This window comes from Anopheles maculipalpis, chromosome 2RL (assembly GCF_943734695.1).
Source record: "Anopheles maculipalpis chromosome 2RL, idAnoMacuDA_375_x, whole genome shotgun sequence".
NCBI classification, from domain to species: domain Eukaryota; kingdom Metazoa; phylum Arthropoda; class Insecta; order Diptera; family Culicidae; genus Anopheles; species Anopheles maculipalpis.
In genome coordinates this window covers 11,512,967-11,529,621 of record NC_064871.1, presented here as the reverse complement: position 1 = coordinate 11,529,621, position 16,655 = coordinate 11,512,967, and the positions used below count along the sequence as shown (strand labels likewise).

General features: G+C 43.8%; 5 protein-coding genes across 8 annotated transcripts in view; 3 read left to right on the top strand and 2 right to left on the bottom strand.

Annotated features, from left to right (window-relative positions):
* LOC126558824 (pyridoxal phosphate homeostasis protein) overlaps positions 1-16,655 on the top strand; it is a 445,790-nt gene that overhangs the window by 46,909 nt on the left and 382,226 nt on the right. The gene's annotated exons all lie outside the window — the stretch shown is intronic.
* LOC126557836 (Y+L amino acid transporter 2) lies at positions 2,884-7,492 on the top strand. 3 transcript variants are annotated; one of them, XM_050213735.1, is made up of 9 exons: positions 2,884-3,171; positions 3,453-3,699; positions 3,978-4,103; positions 5,225-5,318; positions 5,578-5,792; positions 5,912-6,141; positions 6,219-6,471; positions 6,824-6,892; positions 7,353-7,492. In XM_050213735.1, exons 1-8 carry the CDS (start codon positions 2,911-2,913, stop codon positions 6,880-6,882), a joined length of 1,485 nt encoding a protein of 494 aa, XP_050069692.1. In that variant the 5' UTR covers positions 2,884-2,910; the 3' UTR covers positions 6,883-6,892; positions 7,353-7,492. The 3 variants fall into 3 exon arrangements, with proteins under 3 accessions (XP_050069692.1, XP_050069691.1, XP_050069693.1); XM_050213734.1 differs by lacking the exon at positions 6,824-6,892 and having other exon boundaries at positions 7,353-7,460; XM_050213736.1 differs by lacking the exon at positions 7,353-7,492 and having other exon boundaries at positions 6,824-6,895.
* Positions 9,314-12,072, bottom strand: LOC126560093 (cystinosin homolog). Its single transcript, XM_050216255.1, has 6 exons — positions 11,683-12,072; positions 11,206-11,614; positions 11,108-11,136; positions 9,618-10,026; positions 9,453-9,555; positions 9,314-9,380 (listed from the first exon to the last, which is right to left on the bottom strand). Exons 1-6 carry the CDS (start codon positions 12,070-12,072, stop codon positions 9,314-9,316), a joined length of 1,407 nt encoding a protein of 468 aa, XP_050072212.1.
* LOC126558756 (probable transcriptional regulatory protein Teth514_1449) lies at positions 12,786-13,877 on the top strand. Its single transcript, XM_050214815.1, has 4 exons — positions 12,786-13,065; positions 13,128-13,371; positions 13,429-13,597; positions 13,668-13,877. Exons 1-4 carry the CDS (start codon positions 12,858-12,860, stop codon positions 13,875-13,877), a joined length of 831 nt encoding a protein of 276 aa, XP_050070772.1. The 5' UTR covers positions 12,786-12,857.
* On the bottom strand, positions 14,062-14,863 carry LOC126558887 (triosephosphate isomerase). Its single transcript, XM_050214969.1, has one exon. It carries the CDS (start codon positions 14,814-14,816, stop codon positions 14,073-14,075), a length of 744 nt encoding a protein of 247 aa, XP_050070926.1. The 5' UTR covers positions 14,817-14,863; the 3' UTR covers positions 14,062-14,072.

Here is a 16,655-nt window from a genome sequence, read left to right as displayed (position 1 = left end):
AAGCGCATTGCGAACGACCATCACGTGACGAGAGATGATGGTGCTGGAGTGGGTTTCGGGTTGTGGCGAAATCATGAGGACACCACCAAGTCCAAAAACCAATAGGAGTGAAGTGAAAAAGAAGCAAACAAAAAATCGATTCCGTCCAGAACGGATGAGGATGCCTCACAGATCGTCGCTAATGTCGCAGTAATGCCGAGGGCGAATGTAATTGTGCCACAGATATAGTCCTGTTTATTTGATGAAGCACTGTTTACCTTAGCGCTCAGCAGGGGGGGGTTTATCAGCACTTTATATGGACCCATATAAAATGTAAATGCACCTTGCACAGGACCCAGATTTATCCCACCCGAAATGATGGTACAGTTTTGTCTTCCCATTTCTGGGGCTGGGAGTGTATCGTACGATAAGCGTTCCCCATGGCATCCACGAGCCGAAACCACACAATTTGACTGTCTAATGATTTGCCAAGGTTAAATCCCTCCCGGGTGAGAATCCTCACATCGGAACAGGTATTTCAACGAAACAAAAAGTGTTAATTATTTTTCGTCTTTTTTAAACTCCAGGCCATGGCGGGCAAATTCTGGCTCTGGATGATGTATGGGACTCGATCTGTTTTACATGCACGTTTTGGTCGCGCTGTAAAGCTAACCCGCTAACAACACTCTCTGTCCGGTAACCCACCTAGAGGTCATATGCTTTGCGTGGTGAGGAGCGTTGGTGAGGGAAAAAAGCCCCGAAACGTGACTCAACACGTTTTCGCACCACCGTTAAAGCTTTACCGAATCACACACCCCCGAACAAAAAACCCTCGATATTAAGCGTCCACCCAACCAACCCTCAGAGAAGATATAACCCTGTCCCCTCCCGAAAACAAAACTCGTTCTTCTAAACGTATTCAAAACTATCAGCTCATCTGCTACAAGGAAGCAAAGCCAAAAACAAAACTCTCAGATTCCTAAACCCCTTTTCCTCCAATCTTCCCCAGCTTTGGTTGAAATGGAGCCTAAAAAGAACTCAATCGCGTCACCTGCTACACAGCTTTAACTTTGTAAAAAGCGTCACACTGTCGAACCGAAATAGCCTGCCAGAAATTGAGGCGGGTGTCTGTTATCACACCGACCGGATCCACCGAGTGTACCCCCGGGTGTTTCGCGAGTGCGTTCGGGAAGCATTGAGACGAGACGCGCGCACCGGCGCGTGAGTGACTCGTACAGAACATCCGAGTGTGAGTGACCGCGCGCTGGAATATGGGTTTGAATTGCGTTAGAAAAAAGGTACATGCGGCCGTTCGGACCGTTTGAAACATTCGAACGTCGGCAGTCGAACGGAGTGGACTGGCAAAAAGCCCGCGAAGTCCTGACGCAGTGTGTGTGCTTGGTTGTCTCGAACAGCTTGCCAGGGATACGGGGTGACCGGGTGTGCCAGTGAGATAGTGAAATAGGTATTTGATTTTAAATTTCCTCCACTTATAGTGCAATAAAGGTGTGAGCGATTTTTGTGCGTGTGATTAAAATGTGTGAAGTGAAGTAGCTATGTTACCAGCCGCCAGTCGACAAAGACGTGCATTAAAACTGTGTTCCCTTCATCATTTTAAGCCCTTTTTTCTTTTAAACAAACTGACCTTGAAAGTTCCCCCTTATTTGTGCACTCGTTGTGTCCTGAGAGGAAAAAGAGAAAAAGAATGGAAGGATTCATTCCAACAAACCACCGCTATTCAGGACTGGTTGAAATTACGCGCGATCGTTCCATTACGCACGGTCTCGTTAAACCGTGACGTTAATCGTCTGCGTGTTGCGTGTGTGGGCTTTTCCTGTGCTCGGGGAATTGTGTGGTTTGTGACTCTACAGCCCAGCCCAGTCCCAAATCAACAAGAAAGGAGGTTATTTAACGTACTACGCGGTTGTTGTAAAGCTGTTTAAATAAAATTCTTCGTACACGTGCCGAGGGATAACCGAGCGTACTCTACTGTACCGCGTGTATGTGTCGGAACCGTCTGTGTCTCGAGCATCAAAATTGACGTTTCGTTTGGACGTGTACTGTTGGGCGCCAAGAGCGGTATGAAGGTGTTTCGTCACGTTTCCGATTAGCCGATGTCTTTTAATTGATGAAGTTTTTTTCCCCCCATCGGAAGCACAATTGAGCCAGTGGGGGAGGAACGTTGTAGAAGGGTTGAAGAAGATCGGGTTTTGATGTTGATTGGTTGAATGTTTCTTAGGCAAAAAGAACGTCATTGAGAGCCCGAGTTTGAGTGACAGGTGTTTCGATGTGTAGAAACGTTTTACTTGGAGAAAATATAAGAGGTGGAAATAAAAGCAAGGACGACAAAAATCTTAGTTTCCGTTAAAATATTCATAATTTAAATTTTAAAAAATCTCAACGAACCTTAACGATCACCCTGTTCCGTACATTCTAATCGGAGCCTAATTCCAATCCACCTGACCTGAGACCTTTTTGTTTGATGGCTAATGTGACGCCATAGTCTTAGGAACCATACTCTGGTCACTCAGTTCGACTCCATTGTCGAAAGAGCAAGGATCGGCGTTGTTTACAATCCCGATACTGTTGCTATTTCGGCAGTGGGCCGACTGGTTTTTAATTGTATTACAAATTACATCCATTTACACAGCAATCCGGGCAGCAATTGGCAGGCCGATCCGGTGGTCCAGCCCTCCTGTCAACAGTGTAATACAATTTGTTTGATCAGTGGATGTAAATTATAGTCTACCGGGTGGGGGCCATACGATTGAGATAATCAGTGTAGCATTAGCATTAGAGTGAAATGATATATGAGCGTGAGCTTGTGATAAGCAGGGAAGGAGGAATAATGCAATATACAACGTCCGTAAACACATCCTTCCCCTCCATCTACCGTATCCGCAGATTGTGCATTTGTGCCCTACGACAGCCATGGAAGATGAAGCGCTCAACAAGGACGAGAAGCAGCGTAAGGATTCGCTGAAAAGTGCCAAGGATGAAGCGAACGGCGGCGGTGGCGATGGTGGCGACATCGTGCTCAAGCCCAAAATGACACTCGTCAACGGTATCACTGTGATCGTCGGTTCGATTATTGGATCCGGCATTTTCGTCTCGCCGACCGGTGTCCTCATCAACACCGGCAGCGTCAACATGTCGCTGATCGTGTGGATCATTTCGGGCCTGTTTTCGATGGTAAGTGGCTGCCGGGAGGCGGATTCGCCGGGATGCAAAACAACTTTTTAACGACCGTCCACCAACCGGTTTCACGGTCTGCCCTCGGAGGGAAACGTCAAACGGTCAGCAATAAGAGCACGATTTGTTGTAATATAGAAAAAAAAAGCCCAAACACGATTGAATAATGGGAGACGAAATTGCATGTCCTATATGTCAGACGAACGGCAATTTAACTACCACTAAATTCTCTCTCCGATCCTTTTTTTATTCTTCTCCCCCACTTTCCGCCTCGTGTGCAGGTTGGAGCCTACTGTTACGCTGAGCTGGGCACCATGATCAAAAAGTCCGGTGCCGATTATGCGTACATTATGGAAACGTTCGGTCCGTTCTTGGCGTTCATCCGACTGTGGATCGAATGTATGATAGTGCGGCCCTGCTCGCAAGCAATTGTCGCGCTAACGTTCAGCGTTTACGTACTGAAGCCATTCTTTCCCGAATGTCAGCCACCGGAGGATGCGGCCCGTCTTCTCGCAGTCTGCTGTATCCGTAAGTAATCCTCGTAATTGTATGCTCGTATTATCCTTTCGGAGAACGGTGACAGTGGCCTACACGAATGGGATCTGTTTTCTGCTCTACTTTACGATTCGGATCACACCATATCAACCTTATAAACGACCTATCTTCCGCGTCCGGCAGCTTTATGGAATCCATCTATTGGATTTAGATCGTTTATGCAAATCCAAACCTACCCCGAGTTATTTTTTATTCCACGCGATTGTTGTTTTAAATCTTTTTCGTTCCCGTTCGATCTTTTTTTTCTGCAGTGGTGCTGACGTTCATCAACTGTTGGGACGTGAAATGGGCTACGGCCGTGCAGGACATCTTCACCTACGCCAAGCTACTCGCACTGTTCATCATCATCGGTGCCGGTGCCTACTATTTGTTCCGCGGTAAGTAAGATGCACGATGATGGCGGCCGCACCAGTTCTCGCGATTCCTGTTATGCAAGCGTGAGCGTGTGTTGCGACTATGGTTAGCATAAATCAAGGTAGTGTGGTGCCTGCCACCAGGTGCATCTGTTACGATGCAAAAACAGGCTCACATGGTGTGTTCTCGCCTGCTGGAGATGACTAGTCGTGTGTGCACGAGCACCCGTTGACGACAATGCCTGGACTTCGCGAACTTTCACGGCGGGGCTGCGCACACGTGGAAACAGTAACATCGGTGTGCGGGAGGCGAGATTTATTTGTTTGTTTTGATGGCGCAGGAGCAGGATTTTAAAGTTGTAAAACTACGTTTACTACACGAGGCTTACGGGGTTTGCGCTGCGGGTTTTAGACGTTTTATCGGGTTGCTGTCAGGACCGGAAATAGTGTCGGCGTTGCGTTGTAAGCCGTCGACAATGTAACAATCTGCAGCGTGAGATAGTCACGTTCCATAGCAACAATCTGATCTTTCTTTTACTGATGATAGAACCACGGATGGACACGTTGTTGGCATCACAAGAGGGTACCAACGGTTTGACTTTCATTCATCTGTAGAACGAATTTAATGCAGCTATTCAGTACGAATTGCCAAAATTGTTCCAACAAATCAGAACAACCCAACAGCAGGGATCATCTTCCTGGCGATCTCGACGACTGCATCACGCCGGTCGCATTAAATGATCATCTCACCGAACTGTTTTGGGAGGGGACAGGAATGCTCACGCACCGGTCAGTATAGCCGGTGATTGTCGTGCAGCCCACATTCAATTAAGCTGATTTACTTTACTGCTTCTGATGCGACTTTTGATGGTCTGGTCCTCGATGCCCGTTGTGCCACGTTGTTGACCGCTTTATCATGCACGATACTAAATTTGATAATAGCTTGTGAAATCTAGACCGGCCGGCGTCGTTGATGAAGCTCGGTCTAAGATGGCTTTCTTTCCGCTACGAGCTGTGTGTTGCATGCTGTCAGTTTCACTTTTCCTAATAATTGTCTTTTTGCGACCGAAAAGGAAAGCACAGCTGTCTAGTGCTGTTGTGTCTGTATGGTATGATTGCATTATATTTCGCTCTTTCGCCCACAGGCCACACGGAATACTTCACCTTCGATAATACCAAAACCGAGGTAACATCGCTCGCATTGTCCTTCTATTCGGGGTTGTTTGCTTACAACGGTTGGTAAGTGTAATTTCCTACTTTCCCTTGCTGTTCTGCTGGCGCGCCTTTCAATATACGACGGGTAGCCGCTTTTGTTATTGCCGCTTTGCTTCTAATGATGTCCACCGGGGCCCAGCCCTAGACAGATGTAATAACAACTAGATTTTGCGCTACCCAGATACGATCCAGATCCCAAGACAATCAAGAAAGGCTGACACACTAATCCTCTTATTGCGTTTTTCTGTTGTTTTGCTGTGCGCTATTCAACAAATCCTTCCAGGAACTATTTGAACTTCATCATCGAGGAGCTGAAGGACCCGGTGAAGAATTTGCCCCGTGCCATCGCAATTTCCTGCACGCTAGTAACGGTCGTGTACGTGTTTACCAACGTGTCTTTCTACACCATCCTGTCGCCGGAAGAGGTGCTCGGCTCGGAGGCGGTCGCAGTCACATTTGCCGATCGGGTGTTTGGCATATTTGCGTGGACGATACCGGGTAAGTTCCATGCTTTTCTTTCTGCTGCATCATGCTGGATCGAATTTCGATTTGCGGCTAAAGAAGCAACCGTAAAGGCATTCTATTTCCGGTTTTATATCTCGTTTTCGCTTCCGCAGTGTTTGTCGCCCTGTCAACGTTTGGTGCGGTGAATGGCATTCTGCTTACCTCGTCCCGTCTCTTCTATGCCGGCGCCTGCGAGGGTCAGATGCCAGAGATTCTTACCATGATCCAGATACAGCGCCTTACACCGACGCCCGCCGTGCTGATTATGGCGCTACTGTCCATGCTTTATTTGACGGTGTCGGACATATTTGCACTAATTAACTACGTCGGGTTTGCCACTTGGGTGAGTGATTTTTCGTCCGTCCGCTGACGTCACTCAACGACTGACATGCTTTCCTATCATTCTTCTGCAATACGCAGCTAAGTATTGGCGCTGCCGTACTGTGTCTTCCGTGGCTTCGATGGAAGCAACCAAAACTGAACCGTCCGATCAAGGTGAATCTCATCTTCCCGATCCTGTACCTCATCGCCACGGTTTTCGTCACCGTTGTCCCGATGATTGCCAGCCCGGTGGAGACGGGCTATGGATGTCTTATGATTCTTTCCAGCATTCCGGTCTATTGCATATTTATCGCGTGGAGAAACAAACCGAAATGGTTCAACCGTACGATGGGTAAGCGCGCAGCAGCAGGATTGGTTAAACCTGGACGAAATTTTGAACGTTAGAACACTCCCCCCAAAAGCTCCATCCTGCAACTCTTATTCCTCCTTACGCCACAGTTCCTCTCCTAAAGCAAGCTTTTAGTAGAAGCTTTTTTGAAAACATCCTCATCCTTTATCCTACAACACCGGATTTTAAACATTATTGGCTCTAGATTTTTGTATTCTGTGTAGTAAAATTATTTTCCTCATTTGCTAAAAAAACCTACCTCTCTCTGTTTCTCTCGTTCTATCAATTCTTTTTTCTCTCTTTCTCTCTCTCTCTCTCTCTTTTCTCGACGTATTTTGGAAACGTCGTCCCACAGGTGGATTTACGCAGAGTTTACAAAAGTTAATGATGGTGGTGCGGCCAAAACAGAAATAAACGCGAAAAGGTTTTTATCTTTCTTTTCTTTTGTTTTAAACTATGTATAAGTTTTCGTTTTTTGGTTTCGTATTTTTTTTTTGTTTACTACACGTATCACTTTATAGTATTTCGTGTTTGGAAGTGTATTTTAATGACTTTTTTTTTAGAATTATTTCCTATCTTTTTAGTTTGCATGCTTTGAGAGAAATAAAGATTCATTCCTGGGTGGAAGAAAATAATAAAATCCTATAAAATGTATCCTGTTTTCTCTCAAAATTATCTCTATATTATTCTCCTTCAAACTATTTTTACCATCCGCACCAAATTTAAATTATAAATAAACACCAAATAAGTAATCACAATGTTCGCACCATGATCAGCACTTCGAACACAACACTATTTTAAGCACTATAATAATACCATTTGTTACATTTAAGCTTCTTAAAAAGAAAGCATTGACTAACTTCTCTTTTATTCCTTTCTTTCAGTGGGTCTCACACGATTCCTCCAGAAAATGCTCATGGTCGTAGGAAAGACCAAACCAGCTCAGGTTTAAACAAACACGCATCATCATACGAAACGCGTTTGCCATCGTTTTTTTCCTCCCCATTTTTGATCCCGACCAAACCAAACGCAACATTCCACGCGACCGAGTGCGGCAGAATGTAGCAAATGTGCGCAAGGATTTGAATCAATCCTTCTGTTGTGTTTTAAAATGTTTTTGTCCCTTTCTGTGAAGGCTGTTAAAACTATAATTGTTTGTGTGTGTTTGTTTGTATTTTTTGTTTGTTTAAATTAATTGTATTGTATTATCATTAAATTGTTTGATGTCAGTTTTAACGTTGATATCAGTAGCGCAAACGATCGCGTGTCAGAAGTGAGATATAGGTTGAAAAGATCATAAATTAAGCCATATATAGGAAAGCCAACCACACATTCCCATAAATAATTGTTTTATTCGACGAGCGATACACAGTTCCTTGGGTAGACAACGCAGCTCAACGAAGTTCGATAATGCCCCAAACAGTGTTATAGGTGTGTATGAATGTGTATATCATAGAACAACTCAACAAAAACAAAAAAAAAAAAATAAACAGGTCCAGACACCGGAAACAGTGTTCAAATTTTAAATAAACACATTCCACAGCTTTTTTCTATTGGCTCCGGGCAACAAGAACGCAACGAGTTTTTTAAAATAATTTCTATTCCATTCAACGGAAAGCACATATCAATAATTTAATCACGTTGGAGCATATGTTCTGTCGATATAAAAAAGGCTGCTTGGTTTGCAATCTGTGTTTAAATATCTCTTTTTCCTTTCCGTCATGAGCTTGATTTTTGCAAACTTAAATCTGTGCTTGGTAAATCATACGCAAAAGAGCAAATTAAATGAAACATATATGTACCATTGCTAAACTATTTAAAATTTTAAAGCAAAGCTAACAGCTTGCCCGAAACGTACTCAAATTATAGCGAAAAGACTTTGTCGTTTGAAGGAAATTAAATTGAGGATTGATATTGTTTTAAACTGGAGCTTCCATAGGCCTGATTTCTATTGATTCTGGGTATGATCAGCATCATTAGAATGGAATGGCAGTAGTAGTAGTAGCTGGTAGAGGAAGAACAACGTGACGGAGTAGCTACGTGTAGCTCACGTGCTCCGGGATAAGGAAACGAGGTGGAACGCAGGAGCTATGTTGTTGACAATAATAGTAGACACACATGGGATCGCACAAAATGCATTAGACCGAATTTCGGCTATGGGAGGCAAGCGAATCCAACTGACAAAATCTGCCTACTAAAGCACTATTGTGGCAAATTTGTATAGCAAAAAAGCCCTTAATAGTGGTTCTTAAGGCAGCTTTGTCAATGGGGAAGCGCAGTGACTGCTGTCGAATAAATGTATTATTCATAATCAATCATCATGCTCGAATAGAGAATATACCGTTTAGGTGTCATATAGTTCTACATGTATATAAGCCAATGCATGCAAAGGGCCGCCAGCATTGTAGATCCTTGGAAATATTTATCGAAGCCGGTATGGCGGTGAGTGTGAGTGGGAAGAGAGAGAGAGAGAGAGAGGGAAAGAGAAAAAAAAAGGACAGAAAAAGAGCTGACGAGAGGAAGAAAATGTATGAAAATAGCCAGCGATGTATCAATGTATTGTAAAGTATTGTCAAATATACCATGAAAAATATAAACATCCTGTGTTGTTTTGTTAGTATTAAATTATTCGTTTGATTTTTTCGATTTCTCTTTATATATTCATATTTAAAATTGTCATTCCTTCCTATAATTGAACCTACACCAACCTACTTATTGAGTCTATTACCGGATATATCATTTGAAAGATTACTACTACCATTAGGCTATTATGTATCCTTAACCACAACTAACTACAAGAAGGTAAAGATTCCAATTCCCACTCACAGCATTACACTATTAACGATCACGTCCCGATCACGGGAAGTTTTGGCAGCATCGGATGCTCCACAGGAGCGATTATATTTCTTTTCCTAAAATATTTTTTGAAACATCGTTGTTAAAGCATATCAGATCAAAAAAAGATAAAGACCAATGATACGCACCTATACAGAATATAATGTTGAAACATGAACACAAGATCGAAAAGTATCGAAAAAATTCCCAACCCAAACTTGACGGGATCTCCACCGATTGATCTCCAATCATCTGAAAATGGAAATCTGTTATAGCGATATTGCTTTGATCGATATATCGCTCCCATCACTTACCAAAGTTCCAAGCATTTAGCACCATCTGAAGTATGCTAAATAGACCACCGGCCAGATCCAGCAATCTATTCATAATCTCGAACCCTTCCGTACTTTTGCGCCGGTAGTTCATGTACGCTTGCGGGAAGTACTTGATCATTGTCGTGGACAGCTTGATGTAGCTTAAGACGTACAAAAAATCCAACCAATGTAGTTTATCGAGCATGGCACAGACCATTGTAGTGACGATAATTAGAAGATAGGTTGCAATGATTCCCTTTGCCGGCTTGGACACACTGTTGCCACCTGTTTCGTAGATGCAGCATTGGAAGATAGTAAACCCGGTACCAAAGACAGCATGTACCGCAAACCCGATGTCGTTTCCAATTACTGGATTCAATCCAAAAGGATGTCTTCTATAATATTCATCCTGGGTGGATGAGGTTTAGGTGATTATAATAGTATTTCATAAATTTAGATGTTAAAAACAGGGTATAATTGAATACTTACCTCTACGAAAGTATTCCAGTAAAGAAAGGCATTGAACAGCACGTAGCTAATGTGTCCCACGATGTTTATGTAGAGAAAGTCAAAACTTAATCCGACTACACTTTTTCGGCGATAGTTTAGCCATATCTGTGGATAATAACCGGCCGACCAGCAGGCAGTGTAAGTCCATCCAACCATCAGTGATATGATCATCAGCGGCTTATACATAGCCACTTTTAACAGCAGAAACAGTCTTGTATCGTCCACTGTTCTCGGTGGTTCTAGTTGTGGTTGTACGATGAAGCGTCCCTGTTTTATTGGCTCTATCAACAGAGGAACAGTGTGATTGTTCCAACCAACCGTGATTGAGATCGTTTGGTTGGATGGTATCTGTATCGCTTCATCTTGGGGCCAGTAAAATTGCAAATCAAAGGTCGAGGATGCATATCCACTACAAGAGAAGAGCAAAGACATTAGAGTTATTAGCATTTCCAAGATTTTCGGAGGCTATTACTTACTTGGCTTCGATGTTGAAGTTTGCCGTTTCACCGAATGTTACAACCAAAGATTGAGGCACGAATGTCAAGGACAAGTTATGTGCACCTGTCTCAACGCTCACCAATCCCAACACCAACCACCACAGGACGCCCATCATGAGTGGAAACTACGAAACCGTACCTATCTGGCCGGAGTATCAGTTTATCACTGACCACCGTGTGTGCCTCAGCTAACATCACTCAGATGAGGGCCGATAAGCGGATCTATTGTTACAAATAAATCGTACCAGATGAGATTAGTCAGTGTGAGAGCATCACAACGCTCGCAGACTCTGCAAATATGTATTATGCGATAAAACAAGTCCAATACGATAAGGGAGGAGTGGATGGACCAAGCGTGCTAAGAATCATTTCCATTGCTTTGTCTTATTTAAGCTCTTCTTTTCGCTTGTTGTAACACACATAATGCTGCACCATGAATATCACATCGAAGAAGATGGAGACAAATCCCAGACCAAATTTAACAGGACTTCCGACGATGGATTGCCAGTCATCTGGAGGAAGTAAACGAAAACATTGAGTTTAATCTCAGTGCAATGATGGAATGCTTTCCAAATGCTTACCGTAATTCCAGCTGTTTAGTACCATCTGCAATAAGCTCAATAGACCTCCAGCCAAATCCAGCAAACGGTTGGAGATGGCGAACCCTTCCGTGCTTTTCCGCTGATAGTTCATCAACACTTGGGGAATATATTTGATCAAATTTGTAGACAGCTTCACGTAGCTTAGTATGTACAGAAAGTCCAACCAGTGCATCTGTTGCCCGATCGTTAGCGTGTAGAAAATGGCCACCATCATGACGTAGCCGGAAATGAGTAACTTCACAGCGGTTGAGACAACATTGCCACCGCTATGGTAGAGATAACACTGGACAATAAGGACAAGATTTCCAAACACCGCGTGCACGGCATATCCCACATCATTCGCTACGACCGGATTGAGGCCGAACGGATGGCGCCTAAAATATTCTGCCTGCATAATGGAAGCTAAGAAGTAAATATTCCAAAAATTGCTCCCCCAAAATCTTCCAACAATCTTACCTCAATAAATGCACTCGCGAAAAGGACTACGTTAAATGTCGCATAGCAGCAATTGCCGACGATGTTCAGGAAAAGGAAGTCGAAGCTCAATCCAACAACACTTTTGCGCCTGTAACTGGTCCACGCTTGAAAGTAATCTCCAATTGTCCAGCACACGGTATACGTCCAGCCAATGACCATCGATACTATTATCAGTGGATGATATTTCGCTACCTTTAGCTGCACAAACAGTCGGTCATTGTCGGGGCTGAGTGGACCATTGGAGATGAGGCTGATGGGACGGACGATAAATCTACCCTGCTGGGTGGCTGTAACTTGTACAGTAAAACTGATATCTTGACATCCATTTATAGAAATCGAAGAAGGACTAATGGTGATCACTTCTTCCATATCCCAAGTTATTGTAAGGTTATGTTCCTCATCGGGACAGCCGCTGTATGGTGGTAGAAGTTTAAATAAATATTCCGAAAGTGCTTCTTACACAAGCAATTCTTACCTTACAAGAAGTTGAAATTCAGCAGTTTGAGAAAGGCTGGTAGTGAGGGATTGAGGGTCGATTCTCATCTGTAGGGAACTGCTTGTACGTCCATAATGCTGGTCGGATGCTGACAAGCTTCCCAAAAACAGGCAGATGAGCGGTAGAACACACAATTTACTACGAGCCATTGTAGAAAGCGCATTGACCACCGGCTACTTGCCCGCATGGTTTTCAAACTGCTTTTGAATGGCACCCTCATTCAAGCTCAAGTGATAAGCGCAATCATCTCCAACCGCTGTTGAGGATCTGATTATCAATGTGTATTGTTTTGATAAAATAAACGACTCATCCCCGCCTTTTACTTTCATACGCAGCACTATTGTTTCTTTTTTTTGTTGAATTGCGAATAAATTGGTTTAATAAAATTTGATTATATGCTAATCTTGATATTTTTTTGCGGACAACACAAGCCACTAACTAAGTTTTCACGGTGGTAAAAGAGCAACTGGCACACTTTTTCGCCACGTACTGTAGATTCAAATCTACTGTCAAACACCTGACAGGCGCGCTGTCACAGGTCACGTTGTAAACAACAACATTTGGTCGAACATTTGCCGGAAAAAGTGTCGCGATTTATGTAACTGAAGGTGTACATTTACGTGCCAGAAGTAAGCATTTCCAACGCCTTTTCCACCGGATGATGCTTTCAACTGTTGGACGGCTAGCGCGGGCAGTGAAACCATCGCTCAATACGTACAATAACTTACGGTACATTCAGCATGCGGTTACCCGTTACGCCGGTCACTCCAAGTGGCAAAACATACGGCACGTGAAGGCACTGAACGATGGACGAAAGGCGGTATTGTTTATTAAGCTAGCTCGACAAATCCGACTTGCAGTACAAGGTGAAAAAAGTGTTAGTATGAAGAGTTTAAATAGCGTACTAACCGTGGAATTCTAATTACAGCTGGAGGAGCAAACCCCGCCGTAAACAATGTGCTGCGGGCAGCGATTGATGAGGCACTCAAGAGAAACATGCCGAACGCCACTATTCAAGGCATCCTGAAGAAGTGTACCACACAGTCGGTAGAGTTGAAAAAGTATACACTCGAGATTAAGGCACTTGATCAGGTTAATGTAATATGTGTCCTGTATACGGATCGATTTGCCCAGCTGAAGATGGAAATGGCAACAATTCTAAGGAAGAATTTGTAAGTATCGCAGCTCGCCGAGCCTGCTACGAGTTTATGATTTTGATTCCTTTCCAGTGCACTTTTCTTCGACACAATGCATGCATTCGATGAAAGAGGCTTTGTTGAAGCGATTGCACCGGCTGATGTGAAAAGTGACAATCTGCTATCCGTGTGTACGGATCATGCTATCGAAACGGGTGCCGAAGATATCGAAGTGATGGATGAAAATAATCGACTGATAAGGGTGAGAGGCCGATTGGAAGGGTCAAACGTGATTGTGGCGTAGATAATAATGCACCCGAATACCATTACAGTTTCTGTGCGATCCGAGAGATTTGGACAAGGTGAAAAAAGAGCTCGAAAAGCTCAACTACTGCGTGGAACATAGCGAGCATGCTTTCTTTCCCAAATCAACCATCAAATTGAATGCCGAAGCGCTGGAAGCGTACGAAAAGTTAAAGGAGAAGCTAAAAGCGATGGAAGGCGTCGAGGACATTTACGACAATGTGGAAGTGAGCGAGTAAGCTCCTCGTTTTATTGTTGAATAGATTATTCTTTGTTTGGATGCTTAAAACGTAACAATCGGTTCGGTGCGTGTGTACAACGAGTATAATGAGAAACTTAAAATAAGACGAACGATGACGACACCGGCGTTGGCGATTGCGTAAATCTCCCCCGCGCTGCAACTACTACAAACGGCACGCAACGGCAGTGAAGCCTTACTGTCTAGCGTTGACGATCTGGATGAACTCCGGCTTCAACGAGGCACCACCCACAAGGAATCCATCAATGTCCGGCTTGGCAGCAAGCTCACGACAGTTGGCCGCCGTCACCGAACCACCGTACTGGATACGGATGGCATTCGACACATCGGCCGAAACGTTCTCGGTGAACCACTTTCGCAGCGCAGCATGCACTTCCTGTGCCTGTTCCGGGGTGGCAGTCTTGCCGGTACCGATGGCCCACACCGGTTCGTACGCAATCACTACATTGCTCCAGTCCTTTACCTGGGCGGCGATTGCTTTCGTCTGCCGGAAGCAAACGGCCTCCGTCTGGCCAGCTTCACGCTCCTGCAGCGTCTCACCGATGCAAGCGATGACCTTCAACCCTTCGGCAAGGGCATGGGCAACCTTCTCCGCAATCAGCTCATCCGTTTCACCGAAAATGGCACGTCGCTCCGAGTGTCCCAGAATGACCCATCCGAGACCAAGGTCCTTCAGCATGGCTGGAGAAATCTCACCGGTAAACGCACCCTTGGCCACCTTGTAACAGTTCTGGGCAGCAACACCGATCGTTTCCGGCAGCTGCGAGCGGGCCAACGATAGGTAAGGTGCGGGGCAACCGACGACCACCTCCGTGTTGGGATCCAGCGGACCAGCGGACAGCGTTTTGCACAGCTCGGTGATGGTGGCTTTGTCGCCATTCATCTTCCAGTTGCCTCCAACGCAGAACTTACGGCCCATGGTGTGATGCGGTTCGAGCGGAGAGTAGTTAGGAGTAGAAATGCACTAGACTTGTGGCGCACGGTTCGCGTCTGTGGCAGGTGGTAGCTCGCGGGTAAATTGGATTGAAAATATCTTCCGAATTTGGCTAGAAACAGCGCTTATCAGCGGACTGTGAGCGGAAAAACAATACTAATATTAATGGCTCACAGTTGCATAAAGCAAGAACTTCGGCAAATTTCGGCACTTGGTAGTGGGCAAAGGCGAGAAAGAGAAGGTAGAAGGTTTACTGTTTCTTTCTTTGTTTATTCTGTCATTCAATTGTCCTTGGCACTATGGGCGAATGTATATTAACTTCTGAACACTTTTGCAATAAAGTAAACTAGGACTGAAATTCGTGAACATTTAATAAATAGCATCAACATGAACGTAAACGATTGACTTGGGAACAGTATCGATGGAATTTGAGACCCGGTACTACCCTGTAATGATAAACGCTGCTGGTGACTTTATCACCGGACCACAACATGGCACGTTTAGCGCAAAATGGAATAACTGCTAAAATCCAAATTGCTTCTGTAGATTTTTAACTTTACCTTTCATCATTGCTCTTTGTGATTTTATTTTGCTAGAATTTCAAGAACATCATGAATGGAAGATATTTATTGTTCCCATCGATGCTTCTGGCGCCGAGTGTTAGCAGAACTACTAAAGCTATTGCTTAAAATCGCTTAAATAGTATCCCTAAAGGAGGAATCTTAAGCTATAATCTAAACTTTGAGTTATTTTATTTGAAGAAAATACTCATATGTTTGAAACGATCGAACATATCGGATATAATAAATAAAAAGGGTAAACAAATTGGACAAGTACAATATTTTTTCTCACTGTGCTTAATTTTCCATGCATGGGGTGTAGGAATGTAATGTTTTTGATACGATTTAAACGATGACTATGGGCAAGTGATGCTTACATATTATATCTTTAAAACTTTTTAAGTAATAGATTTTGAATGTTTGTATGAATGTAAAACATAAAATTATAATTTGAATTTGCGCCTAACGCGTTAGCATTTACCGAATCATACATTTCTAGCGCTCTATTTTCTCTCTCTCTCCTTCTTTTTCTTTGGCCTTCGATTTCTCTTTCAGACACACTCTTTCTACACCGCTGTCGTTGGGTCGATTGCGGAAGAGCTGCCTCTATCACTCAGCTCACCACGTTGAGCGTGCTCACAACGGCTTATAAAAAAACATCACGTATTTTGCTATGCGTACTATGGTATGCGCCAAACTCATCGCTCAGCGCTCACAACTAAGTACATTTCGCTCGTCCTTCAGCTTGCTCTTCTGAACGCATTTCGCACAATGATGAACTAACTCGCGCTTATCGCTCGTCGAGGTGAGTACTTGAACCTCTATCGAAATTCTCTATTGCTGGTAAAAACTGTCATATAGAGACTCGTTATGGAGACCTTTGAAGTTTTAGCTCAAAGATTGATCCTTTTTTATTCAGTAAAGAACGTCCAGATTGTGTAAACACGACTAGAGATTTTGACAGAAGCACAACATTTAAATTATTCTTTTTGGCTATTTGCTTTTAATGGAGAAATTGTATGTTTGCTGAAAAGGTTATGTTCTTTCAAAATTATTAAACAACTTTTGCAAATTATTTCCCCAACTTTGAACACACCCGGGACCGCACCACATCCAGAACGGCATTGCTTAAAAAATATTACTTCCTGTTAAAATATTTGTTCATATCCTTTCTAACGCTGCGGACCGAAACACACCACTACTGCTCACACAACTCATCCAAACTTACTGCTGCCCACTTTGGCGTAGTTAATGGTATGTACGC

Bases quoted from the DNA above. Each gene is read 5' to 3' on its own strand.
- LOC126560093 (XM_050216255.1), bottom strand. From the start codon at position 12,072: ATGGAAGAAGTGATCACCATTAGTCCTTCTTCGATTTCTATAAATGGA. The intron at 11,137-11,205 runs GTAAGCATTTGG...TACTTCCTCCAG, and splicing joins ACTAAACAGCTGGAATTACG to ATGACTGGCAATCCATCGTC. The intron at 10,027-11,107 runs GTTAAATTTGGT...TCATCCACCCAG, and splicing joins AATCCATCGTCGGAAGTCCT to GATGAATATTATAGAAGACA.
- LOC126558756 (XM_050214815.1), top strand. From the start codon at position 12,858: ATGATGCTTTCAACTGTTGGACGGCTAGCGCGGGCAGTGAAACCATCG. The intron at 13,066-13,127 runs GTGAAAAAAGTG...TTCTAATTACAG, and splicing joins AATCCGACTTGCAGTACAAG to CTGGAGGAGCAAACCCCGCC. The intron at 13,372-13,428 runs GTAAGTATCGCA...ATTCCTTTCCAG, and splicing joins ACAATTCTAAGGAAGAATTT to TGCACTTTTCTTCGACACAA.
- LOC126557836 (XM_050213734.1), top strand. From the start codon at position 2,911: ATGGAAGATGAAGCGCTCAACAAGGACGAGAAGCAGCGTAAGGATTCG. The intron at 6,142-6,218 runs GTGAGTGATTTT...TGCAATACGCAG, and splicing joins ACGTCGGGTTTGCCACTTGG to CTAAGTATTGGCGCTGCCGT. The intron at 6,472-7,352 runs GTAAGCGCGCAG...CCTTTCTTTCAG, and splicing joins ATGGTTCAACCGTACGATGG to TGGGTCTCACACGATTCCTC.
- LOC126558887 (XM_050214969.1), bottom strand. From the start codon at position 14,816: ATGGGCCGTAAGTTCTGCGTTGGAGGCAACTGGAAGATGAATGGCGAC.